Source organism: Fukomys damarensis, unplaced genomic scaffold (genome assembly GCF_012274545.1).
Source record: "Fukomys damarensis isolate Sample0158 unplaced genomic scaffold, DMR_v1.0_HiC HiC_scaffold_23, whole genome shotgun sequence".
In the NCBI taxonomy this organism is placed as follows: domain Eukaryota; kingdom Metazoa; phylum Chordata; class Mammalia; order Rodentia; family Bathyergidae; genus Fukomys; species Fukomys damarensis.
In genome coordinates this window covers 42,205,684-42,223,805 of record NW_022900935.1, presented here as the reverse complement: position 1 = coordinate 42,223,805, position 18,122 = coordinate 42,205,684, and the positions used below count along the sequence as shown (strand labels likewise).

The following is an 18,122-nucleotide window of genomic DNA, read 5'->3' as shown; positions in this document are numbered from 1 at the left end:
AGGGGGCGTGGCGGGCCGGGAGAGGCCGCAGTTCTCTGACGCCCCAAGCAGGGCACGGGTCCCTGCCCAACCATGGACTCCCCCAGTCCACCCTCCGCCCGCCTGACGCCCGCCACTTCGACCTGGCCCCAACCCTGAGAACCAGTGTCCAGTGGGGAAGCCGGGGCTAGGGACTTTGCGCTAGGACGCTGTGGCCAGGCACATGAAGGGTGGGGGGCGGAAAGGAAAGTACCCAAAAGTCCCCTGGGGGGAGACCCCCCCCAGGGGGACTCAGTCCAGAGTCCTTGGGAGTGCCCTCCCAGAGCTTGGGACGTCACCTGCAGGAATGAAAACTCACAGTGAGCTCCCTCCTGGCCCTGGGACACTGGCCTGGTACCACTCCCACCCCGCTACTGTAGTCTGCCCCTCAGTGCCTCCCACAGGGCCCCTCCATTGCTGGAGGGGCACAGAGCAGAGCCACTGGGACTCCATCACCTGGGTAAAGAAAGGGGGGGCCCAGAAGACAGGACTCTCCGGGGGAATGCAGACAAGTCTTTATAAAAGAATCATAGCTCAATAAATACACTGCTTTACAGATTCAGCCCGAGCTGGGGTGGCCAGAAGGACTGGGAGGGAGGGTGCTGGGGACAGGGGCAGTCCCCTCTGAGGCCAGATGAGGGTGGCAGTGGGACTGGCACCCCCCCCAAGCCAAGCCCAGAGGGTCAGAGCTGGTGACCTCAGGAGTTGGGGTCAGGGGACTCTGGACAGGCGGGGACGTGCTGTAGCATGGTCAGGGGCTCTGTGGGGCCATCCTCCACCCCATCCAGTCCGGCGAGCGCAAATCAGCCAGGGTGGTAGGCAGCAGTCCAGCCTGGCACTTCAACCCATGCCACCAGAGGTGGCAGCTAGAGCAGGTACCATACTCCTAGGAGACCTGTGTCTGCTGTCTCCTGGTTAGCAGATGCCCTCTGCTCAGACCTCCCTGCAAGGTATGGAGGTGAAGAGACCCTTCCTTAGAGGAAGGATGGGGAAGTCCTTCCTGCCCTGCCCTCAGGCCCCTCTGCTGCTGCTCACAGACACCTGTGCCCCAGCACTGGGGCAGATCTACAGCCCCTTGCCCATCCATTCCCAAATGCTAACACACCCAGTCAGGACTATGCCCCTCCCCATCACCACAGCTCAGTACTACTGATGCCATCACACTGAGCCACCTGCCCCCGACTCTGGCTAGGCCACTCACGAGGCAGTAAGTGTGGAGTTCAGCAGCAGGGTGGTCCTGATTCGGTACAGCTGGGCCAGGGTCAGCTTCCTGTGCTGGGCTGAGAGACCTGGAGGGGGCCCAGGCTGGGCCAGGGGAGAGGCCCCTGAGGGCAGCTCCCTGTAGCTCCTCTTGGCTGGGCCTGCAGGATACCCGGCCTGGCAGCTGGCTCTGTTCTGCACCTCCAATGGCCCAGGGCCACTGGCTGGGATAGGTGTCTGACAGTCCCAGCTAGGCCCCACTTCCTGAGGAGAGCACTGAGTCCTAGTGGCTGGGGTGGGAGCAGCCAGGCAGAGCTCAGAACGGCTGCGGCTGGGAGCTGGGTGTGCCCCATGGGGGGCAGCCCCAGATAGCAGCTGGAGGAGACTGGCTTCGGACTTAGACTTGAGCAGGTAGAATGGGTGGGGCAGAAGCTGGACTGGCGCGCGGCAGCGGTGACAGGGTGAGGGTGGGGGTAAAGGGGCTCGTGGTGACTCTACAGGTTGGGGCATGGGCTCTACCACGGAGGCTGGGGCTGCGAAGTCCTGTGGGGAGCTGGGGGACAGGGTGCCGTAGGCTGAGTCCATGGAGCAAGAGAGGCCATCCGCCGGGCCCAGGGGCAGCAGCTCACTGGTGGGCGTGATGGAGGATGCAGTGGTGCCCAGAGAGGTCTCATCTGACTGGGAGCCGAAGGGGCCACTGCCAAACTCAGGGGATGACAGCATCTCCCCAGGCTCCACCACAACCACGGCCAGGGTCTCGGTGGAGCTCTCGGAAGCACTGTGGGGTCAGGAGAAGAGTGAGCCCAGAAGGCCTGCAGTGACCCACAGTGGCAGTGCAGAGGTTTATAGCTGTGCCCAGGAGCTCGAGGCTCAGACCTTTGGGCTTCGGTGCCCTCTACAGACCACAGTGACGGTCTCAGCTCCCAACACTGAGTCAGAGATGGCCCTCAAGCCGAGAACTGTTCTCCCTGCCACACTGCTGAGAGACAGCGCCACTCTAAGCACCCACACCCGGTTTACAACATGAGGCTTCTGAGGAAGAGGATGTGGGCCCTGCCCAGTGTCAACTTTGGAGCTTTGGAGCCCAGAGACCCTGCGCTGCTGCGACCCATGAGGGGCCGAGGAAATGTACCCGTGCTGGGAGTCCAAGCTGTCGCCGCTCTTGCGCAGGATGGTGGGAGAGCTGGCAGTCGAAGTGCTGCTCTCCTCCTCTTCCTCCTCCTCCAGTCTCTGCAGCTGTTGCTGGCTGCCAGGCTGCTCCTGGGCACGCAGCTGCTGCAGCTGGTCCTGTGGGTAGGGTCAGTGGGCACAGGGGCAGAGTGAGCTATGACCAGCAGCCCTCACACTCCCCTGCCCACAACCCACCTACTGGCCACTACGTTGTCACCTGGGCATTGTAAATGGCGTCCACCCACCCTTGGCACAAGGCCTGGCCGCTGGCCTGGAATGTGTAGGCGGCCACAGCACTGTGGAACTCGTTCAGGTAGATGAGGAGGAAGGAGCCTGATGAGATAAGGTCCACATTAGCATCAGCCAGAACTGGAGCCCTGCCCCGCACAGCCCCTGCCTCACCGGAGTCCCGGAGCTCCCGGCACACGATCTTGTCCACCAGTAGTGGTGGCCTGATGACCTTGGTCCTCTCAGCCTTCTTTACGGCCTTGGTCACCAGGAGCAGATCGGTGAAGAGGAAGCAGTACACATCCATCTGGGGTCAGGGACAGGAGGGACTCCTGGGGTTGCTACAGCACCTCAGTCTGGATCACACGCTTTCCCTGTACCCTTCCCCTTGAAATTCTTTGGCTGAGACAGGGTCTTGCCATGTATGCCAAGCTGGCCTTGAACTCACAGTGATCCTCCTGCCTCAGCCTCCCAAGTGCTGGGATTACAGGTGTGCATACCACACCCAGCTCCCCCTTGAAATTTTGAGTGAAGTTAAAACAAAGATCAGTTTCTTTTATTGAGATGCAGACTTTTTTTTTTTTTTTTTGTACTGGGATTGAACTCAGGTCCTTCAGCTTGCAAGGCAGGCAGCAGAACCACTGAGCTAAATACCCGACCCCAGGCTTATTTTCACTATCAGTTTACTTTCAAAATAGGAAAAGGGAGTTTATTTTAAAATCACAATTTGCTGGCTCTTGGCTCCCAAACTTCTGAAGGGTTAACAGCCTTCACGAAATGTGCCTTCTCCCAGCTCTGTGGGCTGTGACCCCCTCTGGATCATAAGGAATAAAGGGCAACCCTGGCATGGTGGCCCAGCAGGTGGCTGGCAGGCTGAGGCAGGAGCATCACAAGTTTGAGCCCAGCCTGGGAATCATAACAAGACCTTGTCTCGAAATAAAAAACAAAAGGTGTAAGAACAAAGCGCTGTGCAAACGCTGGGTTCAATCCGGTATACTAAAAACAAAAGTAATCAGCAGGCACATAATCCTCCCTCAGTGATCACGGAGTCTCTGGTTTTCAGGAAGTGAGGCCCCGCCCATAGAGCAGGTGTGGGCGTGGCCAGTGAGGCGGTCACCTTGCCGTCCTTCCCCTCCTTCATCCTCAGGCTGCCCTCAAGCAGCAGCTGCCGCGTCTCCTCCGGTGAGGCTCCAGGGATGGGCGCCGAGAGGTCCAGGTGCAGAAATTCCTTCAGGAGCTGGGGCGGGGCGCAGGGCGGGGCAGGTCAAGGCCCTCCCGGAGTCCAGGGCCTCGACCTCCGACCCACCGATACTCGCGCCCACCTTGTCCACTTCGTCGTTGCTGCCCTCTACCACCTCATAGGCGTCGATGCGGCTCACCACGGCTGCCAGCCTCCGCCGCTCCTGCCGCTGCCGCATGCACGCGTTCACGTGGTGGATGAAGCGCTCCACAGAGCTGATCTGCGGAAGGGCGTCGGGGGCTTTAGGTCCAGGGCCTGGAGGGGAGGAGAGCTGGGGAAGCCCTGCCCACCACCCGGTTACCATGGTGACGACAGCCTCCTTGGCTCGCGGCTCATCCGTCTTCCTCAGCACCGACTTGAGCAGCAGTGGGTATTTGGTGAGGCGCTGGTGGGGCTTGGCCAGCATGTCGCTGAGCTTCAGCCTCTGGCATTGCTGATGCTTCTCGGCCCACTGCAGCCGGGAAGGGCGGGGCGACGTGACACGCCCACCATCACACCCCGCCCATCGACTGGTCAAGCCCACCCACTCTGGGCCCTAGGTCCGGAGCCTTGGAGTCCTCACCGTGACGTAGGCACGGAACAGGTCGTTGTCGCGCAGCAGGCCGCGCATGTACTCCATGCAGCCCTCCTCCTCCATGCAGTAGCGGATGTAGGGCTTGAACAGGGAACCGAACTGGGCCGGGGCAAAACCACAGCACCGGTGACCACGCGTTCCGAGCGCGTCCCTACCGCGCTTTCACGACCTCCCTAGGCAGCCAGCTCATCCTACTTTCCAGGCGAGTGAATGACAAATGCCAGATGACAGGGCATATAGACACGCGAAGATTCAAACCCGAGCGGCCGATAGGGGTCCCCCGGGGTCACTGGTCGGGGACTGAACAGCGATGGCCAGACAGCGTCCGAGCCCCGGAGCCTTTGCCCAGCCCTGCCTCAGTGGCCCTGCCCGTACCATCTTGAAGCCTTTGAGGAAGTCCCCGGGCTGCAGCAGCGTCCGCGTGCGCCGCGCCTTGTCCAGCACCGGTGCCATCACGCTGCCCCACAGCGTTCGGTGCAGTCGAGCGATCTCCGGGATGTTACTGAACAACCGCTCCGCCTCCACCTGCCGGGTAGGGGCGGTCGGCTCAGCGAACGCCCCGCCCCTGTACCTCAGCCCCGCCCCCAGGGCACCCACCTAGCCGCGCCCCCAGCCTGCCTCACCTCGCAAAGCAGCCCGGACTCTTGCAAGTTCAGGAGGCAGCACAGGAACAGCTATGGGGTGGGACACAACTCAGGCCCCTTCCCACTCCCCTTCCGAGAGGCCCTTCACACCTGTGAGCCACAAGCCCCCTGGCCCAGCCGGAGTCACTCTGCCATGACGCCACCTGGAGGGAAGCTCCTGGGGCCTGGAATTCTCCCCTTCACCTCTGGCTGGCTGAGCCTCTGGGTTTCCTAGGGGACTAGAGTCCTCCCTCCAGGAAGTCCTCTTCAGACCCCCAAGTCCACCTCTGGAATCCCACAGCGCCTACCCACCCTGTCCCCCTGAGGTGCCGGCACCTGGGCACCTGGCACACAGCAGCTGTTCAGAAGTAGCCGCTGAGTGAATGGCTGAGGCCTTGCCCGTGTTAATCCTGAAAGGCCCCTCCAGCACCCGTGGGAACCCCGTTCCAGGGACACCCCTTCCGCAGGCCTAGGGAGCAGGCAAGCAGGCGGGGGCACACTCACATTGGTAATGACCCGCAGTTTCCGGATGTAGGAGGCCTCGGTGTGCAGAAGTTCCCACACCGCCTCTTGCTGGTGGGACTGCCGCCGGGTCAGCTTCTAGAGGGAGGCCAGGCAGGTGAGGGAGGGAGGGAGGGAAGGCCTGGTGGTCCCTCAGGCCTCCTTCCCCGTGTGGACGAATGATCACAGTCAAGACACCGAGGTCTCACACCGTGGTGATACATGCACACCCATGTTTATAGCAGCACAACTCCTAACAGCTAAATCTTGGAAACAGCTTATATGTCCACCAACAGATGACTAGTTAACAAAAATGTGGGGTTTACACCCAGTGGAGTACTACTCTGCCATGAAGGACAGGCTTGAGCCATCTATCTGCAGGAAAGTGGATGCACCTTGTGACTATAACGTTAAGTGTAACAAATCAGACACACAAGCTTAAATAATCACATAGCTCTCTTACATGAGAAGCACTCATTAAATAATTTTAAAAAAATAAAAGAGAGGATGGGGCCAAGGATTTAGTTCAGTGGTTCCGCTGCCTGCCTTGCAAGCACAAGGGCCTGAGTTTGATCCCCAGTACCAAAAATAAATAAATAAATAAATAAATAATAGGGAATAGGAAACAGCGAGATAGATCTTTTGCGATTAGGAAGGAGATCCAGAGAGGAAGGGAAGGAGAGGAGGGAAGGAAAGGACAATAAGAACAATTAAGATGTGGTAAGTGTATGGATCTACCCCCTAAGGAGAACGAAATGTTATGTACTGCAAACAGACCCCAATAACAATGTATATAAAACACAACCTGGTCCGGCCCTGCTCTGCTGCCACAGCCAGGCAGCTCACTACTCCCTCCGGGCCTGTTTCCCCATGGAACACCCATCTCCGTCCCCAAGAGCTGTGCCCACCTCGTGCCCCTCAATGAGCTCCCGCCAGCTGTCCTCCAGCCACGGGCAGGCGCGGTCTGTGTCCTCGTCCTCGTCCTCCTCCTCCTCTTCCTCCCAGGAGTCATGGTCGAAGCGCAGCTGGCGGGGCAGCCGGGGCAGCCCGAAGAGGCTGTAGGCATGCAGCTTGGCTTCCAGCTGCTCCATCCTGTCCAGCTCCTGGAAGGTGGTGCGGGGTCAGTCCAGCGGGCCAGCCACCAGCCGTGCATTCCCCCACCCGGGGCCCACGTACCCGGCCCAGGCCACTGGCACTGGGGCTGGAGCCGAAGAAGCCACTGAAGCGACTGGCTGCCCGGTTCTTCCAGCTGTCACTGGGGCCAACGCTGGGCAGAGAGCAGCTGGAGAGCACAGGGGGCTCCTGGCCCGGGATGCTGGCCTCCCCCAAGAACTCTGACATGTTCTTGCGCCGGCGGCCAGGAGCCTACAGGGTGGGAGAGGCGGGGGAGGGTCACGGCCAGCTCCCATCCCCCATGGCCCCCCAGGGTCTCCAGGTCCCTGCAGGGATATGGGAGATTCTGCATCCCTTCCCTAGGCACCACCTCACCTGAGACACAGACAACATCTCACTACGTAGCCCAGGGTGGCCTCAAATTGGCAGCAATCCTGCCTCACCCTCCCGGGACACCTGACTGTTGTCCCCAACTACAAGCACGAAGCAGTGGGGGAAAGAAACTCAAGTGCATGTGCACACATGTGCATGCATACGCGCACACACACACACACACACACACACACACACTCTCTCTCTCTCTCTCTCTCTCACTCAGAGGCACCTCCAAGCACATCTCCGAATGAATCCACAGCAGGACACACTCACAGTGCCACGGCCTCACTCCCAAGCAGCAACACATTCACACGCATGTGAGCAGGACTCCCAGGCCCTGGCACCTGAAGATCCACCGTCCTGAAGCTAGGTCAGAAAGGGTCCCCATGCTACAGCCCCATCTCCCCTTCTGAGGCCCCACCCCACCTCGAGGTCTCACCGAGGCCTCAAGGTTCTCTCGGCAGCTCTGGGGATCCACACGTTCCAGCACAGGGGGCCCAGCCCCAGCCGCCGGCCGCAAGAGTGGGAGGCTCAGAGACTTAGGGTCCTTCACGCTCCTTTCCACCTTGCCCTCATCCCCCGGCTTGGCTGGGGAGGTTCAAGGGGACAAGAAAGGGTGCTCAGCACCTGGACCCAGAGGGGCACCCAGTCCTCTCCCTGGAGATCAGGCCCAGGCCTGCTTGCCCTCCCCTTGCCACCCACCAGCACTGGCACCAGAAGCACCGCAGCACCACCTACAAGGTGATAAGCCCACTGGGGCCGGCCAATGGGGATCCGAGCAGCCTAGGAGGGGCTCCCATCACTGGAGGCCCTGCCACCTGCCCCCTGCCCAGGCAGCAGCACGCAGAGCCTGCCGCTCACCTTTTACTCTCAGGTAGTGTCCCCCAAACCTGTAGGCCTCGAAAGTGAGGGACAGTGGTGTGTGGGACTGGTCCAGGTAGAGATCCACTTTGCCCAGGGCGATGCCCTTCCTTTCGAACACGGGCAGCAGCACCTCCCTGTCCCGGAAGGAGGTGTGGATGTTAGGAGACAGCCATGCATCCCGCCCCATCCACACACCCTACCCATGTTCCCACAGCCCTACCCCAGCGACTTCTTCCTCAAGGCAGGGACGATCTCTGTCTCCAAATCCACATTCAGGTCGAATTTCAAGGTGAAGCACTCCTTGCTGGGGTCCTGAGACCACAGGGGGCGTCAGCTTCTCCACTGTCACCCTTGGCCCCTGCCTGCCCCAGTCCACAGTCCCGGATGAGGAGCCCAACAGGAAGTGGAGGCTGGGATCCCATCAGCTCTCCCTCCACCACCTCCGGAGGCCCCCTGCAGCACCCCTCCTACCAGGGAGCCGGAGAGCACCCCAATTAGAGCCAGGTGGCAGCCCTGGGGAGCACCCCGATTAGGGCCAGGTGGGCAGACCCAGCGCAGGCTGCGGGACACACTCGGTTCAGACCCCGTTCCTCCTCCTGGAGACCCAGCCTCAGGGAGAGGAGGAGCTGGGTGCAGCAGGGGATGTCTGGGGGTCCCCCAGCCAGCCCTGGGGTCTCCTCACATCTGTGTGTCTCCTCCTCGCCTTCTTCTTAGAAAGTTTCAGGCCTGTGGTCTTCCGGTCCCTGCAGGGAAGCGGTGGGGGAGATGAAGGTACAAGTGGGCCTTCTCAGGGCAGTGTGAGTGGGGGGCCAAGGCCACGCCCCCACCTCTTGCTCATCGCAGGAGATAAATTATTCAGGCAGGCTGGGCCCACACATGGCTATGCGCCCTCTGGTGACCACTGCGGGAGTCACAACCGGTTTGGGGCTGAGCAGCCTGGGGTGCCCTTCTCCAGGGCTCCACGGATTCCCCCGGGATTGGGAAGGCTCCCCTGGCTTGGCCTTAGCATCTGCTCCCTGGGTGTCTCCCCTGGCACCCCCACTGCCCACCTGTCCCCACCTACCCTTTGCCATCCGCAGTGCTTTCCTCATCTTCCTCCAAGTCCACCACAGGGCTGGTGCGGGGTGGGCACGACCGGGTGGACACATTCCGGGCCAGGACAGAGCCTTGACAGAAAGTGCGGAGGGCGCTGGCCAAGGACAGAGCCGTGGCCCCTCCTTAGCCCTAGAACACAGCCACCTCCAGGGGGACACAGTCTGTGCCCCTTGTGACCCCAGCCAAGGAGCTGGGGGCCTCGGTTCTTCCAGGAGAGGGGGTTGTTGGCCATCATCCCAAGACCCAAAGGGATGAAAAGCTCCTTGAATGACAGACACTCCAGGCGGGACCCACCCCAAATACCAACCCACCCACAGCCTCACTTTACCCTTCCATAAAGTAAGGGTAATGAAGCCCTGGCTCTGACTGTTACAAGCAGGGATCCAAGTCCGAGCTCTTCCTTTCAGGCCTCCCTTCCCGACTGCTGTGACCACACCTTGAAGTCCCCAGGTCCTGACAGGCAGATGGGGGGCAACCCTTTGTGCCTCCAAGAGCCAGGAGGGCAGGCAAGGGAGGTCCCTGCTCCCAGGCCCTAGTGCCTTATAGCAGCTGGCAGAGGGCCCAGGCTCTATGTCAGGAAGCACAGGAAGCGGGGGCTCTCCATGGCCCTGGGCCAGCTGTGGGGTGAGAACCAGCAGCACCAGCATTAGGACAGCCAGGCCTGCCCTGGAGACAAGGCTGGGCCAGCCATGCACTTGGGGTCCACTGTCTACAAGAGCGCCTTGCCCTTCCGATGTCCCTATCAGGGGTCCAGAGGCTACCAAAAGGCTGTCCTAGCCAGAGACTTAGCTCAGTGGTTCTACCACCTGCCTTGCAAGCCGAAGGATCCTACTTTGATCCCCAGTACCAAAACAAAAAGGCTGTCCCCTCGCCAGCCCAGGGCTCAGAGCCAGCTGGGGGCTTGCTGGGCTTACCTTGAGGGGGCAGGTCGAAGCGGACATGGCTGTCATAGTGCACAGTGCTGTGGAACTTGCTGTCACAGGCCTTGCAGAGGTTGAGGGGCCCCCGGCAGTGCAGCTGCTGGCAGTCAGCATGGTGGCATACCTGTGGGCATGGGCAAGGGGACCACAGGTGAGCAATGCAGGGTGGTGTGGGCGGTGCCCAGGGACGCCCAGAGGAGCAAAACCCCCACCCAGGGGGAGACTCAAGACCAGGAACACAGGGCTGGGCGCCAGGCCTCTCCCTGCTGCCCACACAGGAAAGGAAGTCGGCTGCTCTTCGCCTTGGCCAGCTCAGCACTGGCCCCGGAGCACCCTTAGCTTCCTGTGCCCAGGCCCACTGCCCTCACTCTGAGCCCTGCTGATGTAACACAGGGGCCTGGGCCTTGCTGCCAGTTGGCATCCTGCTTTTCCAGGGAAACCAGCCATCAGAAGGGGCCCACAGCCAGATGTGACAGCACAGACCTGCGATCCCAGCTACTTGGGAGGCTGAGGCAGAAGGAATGCAAGTTAAAGGCCAGCCTGGGCAGCTTATAGTGAGACCCTGCCTCAAAATAAAATTAAAAGAATAAGAGGGAGCTGAGTGTGGTGGCGCATGCTTATAATCCTAGCACATGGGAGGCTGAGGCAGGAGGACTGCAAGTTCAGCCTAACCTGGGCAATTTAGGGACTTCGAGAGACCCTATCTCCAAACAGGAAACAAAAAAAGGGTGGAGTGCATGGCTCCATGCAAAAACCCTGAGTTCAACCCCAGTACCAGAGTAGGGGGCTCCCTGGGCAATTTTTTTTTTTTTTTTTTTTTTTTTTTTTTTTTGGTACCAGCGATTGGAACTTGGGTCCTTGTGTTTGCAAGGCAGGCCACTGAACTGCTGAGCTAAATCCCCAGCCCAGTGTGGACCAATATCTTTTAGAAATACAGATGTGCAAACTTTTAACAAAATATTAGCAATTTACCACGCTAAAGATTAAAAAAAGATTAGTGGTGGCCTCCGACAGCCTCAGGGTGAGTGTCCAGGCCAGGACACTGTGGAGCCAACACCCATACTCAGGGCAGCCAGGACACCCGGCAGAGAGGTCCCTCAGCAGGGACACTGATTCTTGCCGCTCTCCAGGCAGCTCCAGGTCTTTGCATCCAGGGACTGCGTGGGTGGCTCCTGCCAGCCGCCCTGGGGACCTTCCCACCCCCTCTGTCATTGCGTTCTCATCCCCTCAGCATTGCAAGGGGCTCAAGCCACCACTCCCACTCTGCTCTGGTCACCAAGGTCTCCTCCACTGCCCTTGGACCCAGCACTGGACACACACAGTCCCTGGGACCTGCTTCAGCCTCAAAAACAAACATGTAAAACACTCACAAAAATAAAACCCCTCTCCCAAAGCCCAGGGCCCAGGCAGCTCCCACAGGACCCCACCCCACCAGTGTCAGGATCCCTGCTCAACCAGACACTAATAAGTGGCTCCAACGGGGCACAGCGGCTCCCTCCCACCCAGATGTCGGGCGTCACAGGGTGACTGTGTCCCTTCCAGAAAGACACCATGTCCTACTGACCAGTGCCCCAAGGAGCACCCTGTAAACAGGGTCCTCGCAAGGGAATAAGTTAGGATTTGGGCACCCTAAGGAGAGAGGAAGGACATGTGGGTCCCCAGAAGCTGGAAAAGGTCCAGAAGCATCTTCCCCCAGAGCCTTTTGGCCCTGCTGATACTTGCATCTCAGATATCTTAGGTATCAGAACTAAGAGAAGTGATTGTGAGCTACACGATCTTGTTTTCACACTAATCTAATATACACAGGGCAGATTCCACACAGTGACCCGTACCCCATGGCCAGTCACTCATCAGCCAATGCTCTGTGCCCCTCTGTGGAAGCCAAGGCTCCCCCGAGGGTCTGCACACTCATCTCCCAGCCCTGGCTTTGGCCACCTCAATGGCTGATGCAGCCCAGGCTGGGGGACATCAGGGCATCAGGAAGGTCAGGCTCTGTTTCCAAGCAAATCCTATCAAGCAAGTCAGATTCGGGGCAAAGTTCCAGAAACACCCAGAATATCAGGGGCCTAGCTCCACAGCCAAAGCTGGGTGGGCAGGGTTCCCCCAAACCACAGGGTCTGCCCAGCTCCTCCACAGCTGGGGTCTCCCCAGCACCAAATCAAGGAGGCCCTTTCTCCTGGACCCAGGTGACCCCCAAACACCCACCAAGCTGGCTTCTGAGGGAGGGACTCCTGGAGTGGGGTGGGGTGAGGTGGGGGAAGTCCGCAGGGCTCAGCCCCAGGGAGGGGAGGGAAGGTCACAAGGCACCCCCAAAGCCACTGTCCAGATACAACAGAGGGGGGTCCCAGAGGGAGTGCCACATGGGGCACCAGAAGCACCTCGCACAGGGATGGGTCTGGAGGCAAGGAGCAGGGTGACACAGGAAGAAAGCGGGAGGGGTGGCCAGGGTCTCCAGACACAGGCCAGCACCGAGGGCCCTGTAAGGACGGGAGCAGGGATGCCTGAGGCCCAGCCCCCGTCACAGTGGGCAGCCACTCAGGGACCTGGGGCCACAGCTGTGCACCCCGGCTGGCCTCACCCCTATCCATACCTGGTCTCTGCTGCCACAGGAGTCCAGGGAGAGCGGCCCAGGGCCTGGCCCGGAGGCTCCTGGGTGTGCAGAGACGCCCGGCCCAGTCCCCATCTTGGCTGGAGGAAGCTGCAGTCTGTGCCGCACTAGACAAAGCGGAGGCCCAGCTTCCTGCCATTGTGTGGCTGTACCGCCCAGGGACTGGAGCTGGTGACTCCCTGCAGAGCCCTGACCGAGCCCAGGGCCACGGCGCCCACACACCCTTCCTGGAGGCCTGACACAGGAGGGCAAGGCATGACAGGGACAACTTCCCCAGGCACTCCGGGAAGCTCCCAGCTCATCCCAGGAATCTCCGTTCCCCCAGAGCACAGCGAGGCCGGTGAAGCAGGAAAACCCGAAGCCCACCTTGGGTCCTCAGGTCCCTGCTGCTCCAGACTGGATCCCCACCGGGGAGGGGCGCTCCCAACCCCTTGGAATGGGGTGCTGGGGTCCCCACTGTGTGGTTTCAGAGCGCTTTTGCACTCCTTCCCAGGGCAGGGGAAGGCAGCGCTGTCCCCAGCGGTCAACCAGGAGGCAAAGCGACAGAGAGATAAAGTACACAGACAGGGCCGAGACCAAGCTTCTGACTTGGATCCCGAGGTGCCTCCTCGAGAGGTGTCCCTGCACCCCACAGGCCTTCACCCCCTGCATGCTCTCCGTCCGGAACTCCCTGCACCCCAACCTCTGCAGCGCTGGCACTGGGCCCCTACTCCAACTCAACCTCCTCAAGGAAGGCTCTCCAAGATGCCCCTTCGCCCATCCTCTCTTCGTCTTCCAAAACTGAACTGATTCCTTCTAAGCATTTGTGGGGTTTTTTGTTTTTTGTTTTGGTACCGGGGATCAAACTCAGTTCCTTGCACTCTAGAGGCAGGCGGAGGAAGCCCTGAGCTAAATCCCGGCCCCCTTCTAAGCAACTGTGACCACTGCCAACTTCCTCATTTCTTTGTGCATTTTGTCATCTCTTGCTAGGACAGCCCTGCCAGAGGCCCAGGACCTTGGTCGTCCCGCTGTGTCCTCAGCGCCCACACATTAGTGACATCAAGGAACAGACGCATGTGTGAGGGCAGAGGAGGGACTCAGGGACAGGGGTGTCAGCCAAAGGGTCTCCTTCCTAGGACGCGTGACCTTGAGCCTGCTGGGCCTGCAGGTGCATTTCCGCCTCCGTGCTGGGGGTCTTTACCAGCCCCCATCCTTGCTGCTGTCCCCAGGTAGAAAGAGACCTTCTCTTGAGTGACCCCAAAAGTCACACCTGAGCCAAGAACTGGAGGCAGCAAACCCCACTTCTGAGACTGCAAGGAAGAGCTACTGTGATGGCCCCAGCTTACCAGAGAGAAAGACACCAAGGCCTGGAGAGGTCATGTGACTTGTACCAAGGCCAGCAGGGTGTAAGTGGGGAGCACCACACCCCTGGGCCTCACACAGGGCAGGCTGGGCACAGAGTCTTGATGCCCCCTCTTGGGGGCAGGGAGCTCCCACAGCCAGCATGGGGAGAATCCCCTGGGGTAAGCAGGTTGCACCAAGTAGAGACCAGGGCTGGGCCAGGGCAGGTCACCTCCCTCCCAGGGGACATAAGGGACTGGGCCCAGATGTCTCTGAGTCATGCCGTCACTCAGCCATGCCAGCCAGGGCAAAGACCCACTCCTGAGAACCCCTCCAGGCCTAGACGCCAGGGCCGAAGAAGCAGAGTAGAGGGCCCAAGCCTGCAGGGCAGGGGTGCTCCCAGCTCCCGGGCTCCCCTCCTCTCTAGGGTAGGGAGCTGGGACCTCTCAGAGCAGGCCCAGGAGAGCCCAGGCCATGACTTCCTGAGGAGGGGGCCACACCACAGCCTGGCAGGCTGCAGGCCTGAGAAACTGACACCCTGAAACCAGACACAGAGGCTGATGAATAATGGAGCCCCCAAAGCAGCCCCCAGCACCATCTCCTCAGCTCTGGGAAAGCAGACAGCATCTCAGGGACCTGGGGCATCCGGGTCCAACAGTGGGTTGGGACCCCAGTGGGGGCCGGCTGGAGAATGAGTCCAGGGCCCAGCAGAAACCACAGGTCTAGGACAGGATCCCAGGCCAAATAGCCCAGAACCAGGAGCCCAGGCACCTGGCCACAGCAGTGACCCTACCAGGGCCTCCCTAGCAAGGCTCAGCACCCCAAGGCCCTGCTGGCACCTCAGAAACTCAAGGGTGGAGCCTGCAAGCTTGAGCAGGCCTATCAGGGTGGGGCAGCTCTGCCAGGTGACTGGGCTCCCTGGCTCCTCCTCCTCCTCCTCCCCTCTGCCTGGGCCTCATCCTTTGTCCTCCAGGTGGGTCTGGGGCCACCAGGCAGCTGGCCAGAGTGCAGGGACCACAGCATGGGACATTTCCCCTTGGGTGGTCCCACTCTGGATCGGGGCTCAGGGGAGGCCTAGATCTCTGACCCCACAATCAGGGCCCGGGAGGCCCAATTGGACTCTGGGCACCCCCTTCCCCAAGGCCACACAGAAGCTTCCTTGGGAAGGAACAGAGAGAGGTTCTGGGGTCTACCTCCCCCACCCCACCCCTCCCTCTCTGTCCACTCCTCCAGAATGTCCTGCCTGAGGCCCCTGCATGGCCCTGGATGCTGGGGAAGCAAGGGGAGAACAGGGAAGGGCAAGGAAGTAGCAAATGTCCCAGGGCACCTGCCTCAATTTGAGGCAGGTTACTGAGGAATCAGCAGGGCTGAGTCCCCCACTTTGGAAGGCAGGCCATCCTCCTCCCCTCCCCAACATAGCCTCTGGTGCGGCTGGCCCCTTGTACCCCATGCTGGCCCCAAGAGGACTGTTCCACCTATCCAACTTGGGGACTCCTGGGCTGCCAGGCCTCTCCAGGACTCCCTGCCTTCCAATACCACCCCCATAGGCTCCTCGTAGCTGATCTCTGGGCTGAATCCAAGATCACTAGGGCAGGGAAAGCACCCAAGCCCACTCCACCCCAAGAGAGGTGGAGCCATGGGGACCCTGATCCCCACCGCAGCCATGGACCTTGTTGAACCCTCGACCTGAGTTTCTGCCCATTAATTCATACACATGGGTCTCCTTGCCATGGCTGGGGCTCAGGCCACAGCAGGCCCACAGGGTGAGGGGGACAACAGCCATGGGGAGTGGGGACGCGGGACTAGAGCAATTACAGCTGGGCCATGCAGCACGGCATGTGCTGGGCTGGGCCGGCAACTAGGGCCTCACCCATCCCCAAGGTAGCAAGAGACTACACCAAAGCCAGGGCACTTAACATCCAGGCTCAGGGGAGGGTTAGGGACATCACTGTCCCCTAGGGCTTTCCGAAGGACAGCTACATAGCTAAGAAGCAAGACCCTGTCTCAAAATTTAAATAAATAAGGGCCGAGGATGCAGCTCAGTGGCACCTCGACTGCCTCGCAAGTGCAAGGTCCTGAGTTCGATCCCAGGTGCAAAACAAAGAAAAAATCAATCCATCAATAAATCAGAGTTGGGGATCAGAAAGACCTCACTCAGGGTCTGCTGGCCGCGCCTTGTGAGGTGGACAGGTTCCTGCCCCTCTCTGGGCAGTGGTGTCCTTGCCCACCCCAGGCTTCCGTCAGGGTTCATGGACCCTTGGCCCAGCAATGGCTGTGAGCACTGACAACAGTGATCTGCTATCTGCTCCTGTCACCTTGGCCTGGCACTTGTGCCCCACAGCACCTCCTTCCTGGGCCTCCGCCCTTGCTTCCTCCAGTCTGTCTGCAGAGGCCTCCTCCTCTGCATCAGGATGTCCCCTCAACTCTCTCTCGCTCACTCTGGCATCTGTGCCCCCACAATGAAGCTGGTCCCCAGGGGTTCTCCTGAGACAGGGCCTGATGCCCCCACGCAGGCTCTACTGGTTCCAGGCAGGGCCCGGGGGCTGCCACAGGGTGTCCTGGCCCCGGGTCGCCTCTGCAGAGGCCTCAGGTTCTGCAGGCCCTGGCAGGGTGTGCATTGCCTGGAGCCCCCACCCAGAGAGAGAAAAGCAGCCAACGCAGAGCCCGGTGCCAGGCGCCAGCCGTGCCAGCAGATTGTATCTGACATCACAGCAGCCCCCCTGCCCGGTGACCACGGCAACTGGAGGCACCCCCTCCTCTGCCACCCCCAGAGCAGTCCTGCATGTTCTTCTCATCATGTGCCCCTGTCTGGGGCAGCTGGGGTGGGAGCTGGCTGCTCTGATTTCTGTAGCTGGCAGTGCCAAGCCACACAGTGATTAGCTGTGTGGCATGACAGAGCTGGGTACTGGTTTCGAATCCCTGGTCTCCCACTTTCCACTCACGTCTCCTTTGTTTAGCCCCTTTGACCCTCTGTGACTCAGTTTACCCATCCCTGAGTGGGAACCCGGATAGGACTGTCTCAGAAGGAAGGCACAGGTGAGTCCTTGGTGCCCACACAGTAGTTACAATTGCCACTCAAATGCAGGTTGTGGAGGCCAAACCCGGCTCCATCTCACATGGGCTGCAGGGCTCGGGCCAAGTCACACGACCTCTCTGAACCAAACAATACCTGCCCTGCAGAGCCACCACAGCCAAGCACCCAGCTCGGAAAGCATGTGGCACAAAGCCCCCAGCATCCCAGGCAGAGGCATCTGGGTGATGCCTTTGTTGCTGTCCCTTTTCCTGACCTTGTTCTCTGGGAGCCCCACACCCAAGGCCAGGCGGCCCCAGCTTCTTCCCTCTGTCATCCCCAAAGCCGCAATCACGCTCACCAAGCCCTGCGTCCCTGCTCCACATCCAAGCCTGAAGCATGGCCAGATGCCAGCGGGGCGCCAGAACCTGGGGCACCAGAGCCCCGTATCTATGACACAGGGGTGCAGTGCCCATCACCCCAGAGCTGCTGCGAAGGTCTCAATTTAGCAAAAGGCGGCTCCTCATTTTTGCAAATCCCCCCCACCTTTCCTGAGCCAGGTACAGCCCTGTGCACCCTAAACTAGCTGCCCGCACGCCTACCCAGAGGCATGGGTGCCAGCACCATGGACACAAGGCTTGGTAGAGAGGGCAGCAAGAGCCCAGTCCCTTCCACCCCCCCCACTTGTGGGGCCCAGCCTCCTACCTTGGCGGCCCAGCGCTTGTCCATGCAGGCTGGGTTCTGGCAGTGCCGTCCCCGCTCAGCTGGGCTCTGGTCGGCTGCGGAGGGGAAGCAGAGGGGATCAGTCAGGTGCAGGATGCCCAGGCTCCCCAGCCCAGCAGCTTCCCAACCGGGGAAGCGGGGGAATGGTGTCCTCAGTCCTCCTTCAAAGGAGGTCAGCGTCGTCCTTTTCTCTTTTAAATGTCAACTTATCTGCCCGGAATCTGTGTGCAGAGCCCTTTTCTTGTCCAGATTCCACGGCAAGAAAGGGCTTTGAGGATCAGCTGTCCTACTACTTGGGGGGGGGCTGGTGACCCCATGTTCTGAGGGGTCCCAGCAGGGATGGGAGCCGGGCAGGGAGTCCAGAGATCCGAATCACTCTGCGGGAAAACCCGGGGGAACCCTGCTGTAAGGTCCGGCCCTGCCCTTGGCCCCCTGCAATCTGCCCCTCCCCCGGAGGGCTGGGTGGTCCAGGGCGGAGAAGCGGGGTGCTACTGCAGGGCGCCCCCTCCACGCGCCCCGCACCGCAGCCTGCACCGCCGG

General features: G+C 60.5%; 1 protein-coding gene across 4 annotated transcripts in view; it reads right to left on the bottom strand.

Moving 5' to 3' along the window:
* Positions 1-6: 6 nt before the first annotated feature.
* The window catches only part of Plekhg5 (pleckstrin homology and RhoGEF domain containing G5), a 26,368-nt gene continuing 8,252 nt past the window's right edge, over positions 7-18,122 (bottom strand). Inside the window, exons 2-22 of one of the 4 annotated variants that reach the window (XM_033767600.1) lie at positions 17,565-17,638; positions 9,916-10,045; positions 8,970-9,072; positions 8,589-8,649; positions 8,127-8,218; positions 7,904-8,040; positions 7,482-7,630; positions 6,731-6,919; positions 6,463-6,657; positions 5,558-5,653; positions 5,054-5,104; positions 4,806-4,955; positions 4,419-4,529; positions 4,158-4,307; positions 3,939-4,076; positions 3,734-3,853; positions 2,791-2,923; positions 2,606-2,721; positions 2,351-2,505; positions 1,220-1,996; positions 7-961 (exon numbers count right to left, since the gene is read on the bottom strand). In XM_033767600.1, the coding sequence (XP_033623491.1) occupies positions 952-961; positions 1,220-1,996; positions 2,351-2,505; positions 2,606-2,721; positions 2,791-2,923; positions 3,734-3,853; positions 3,939-4,076; positions 4,158-4,307; positions 4,419-4,529; positions 4,806-4,955; positions 5,054-5,104; positions 5,558-5,653; positions 6,463-6,657; positions 6,731-6,919; positions 7,482-7,630; positions 7,904-8,040; positions 8,127-8,218; positions 8,589-8,649; positions 8,970-9,072; positions 9,916-10,045; positions 17,565-17,638 (3,137 nt within the window). In that variant the 3' untranslated portion in view covers positions 7-951. Of the gene's footprint in view, positions 962-1,215; positions 1,997-2,350; positions 2,506-2,605; positions 2,722-2,790; positions 2,924-3,733; positions 3,854-3,938; positions 4,077-4,157; positions 4,308-4,418; positions 4,530-4,805; positions 4,956-5,053; positions 5,105-5,557; positions 5,654-6,462; positions 6,658-6,730; positions 6,920-7,481; positions 7,631-7,903; positions 8,041-8,126; positions 8,219-8,588; positions 8,650-8,969; positions 9,073-9,915; positions 10,046-12,511; positions 12,636-17,564; positions 17,752-18,122 lie in introns of those variants that run through there. The other 3 variants (XM_033767601.1, XM_010627859.2, XM_010627861.3) reach the window with 3 other exon arrangements.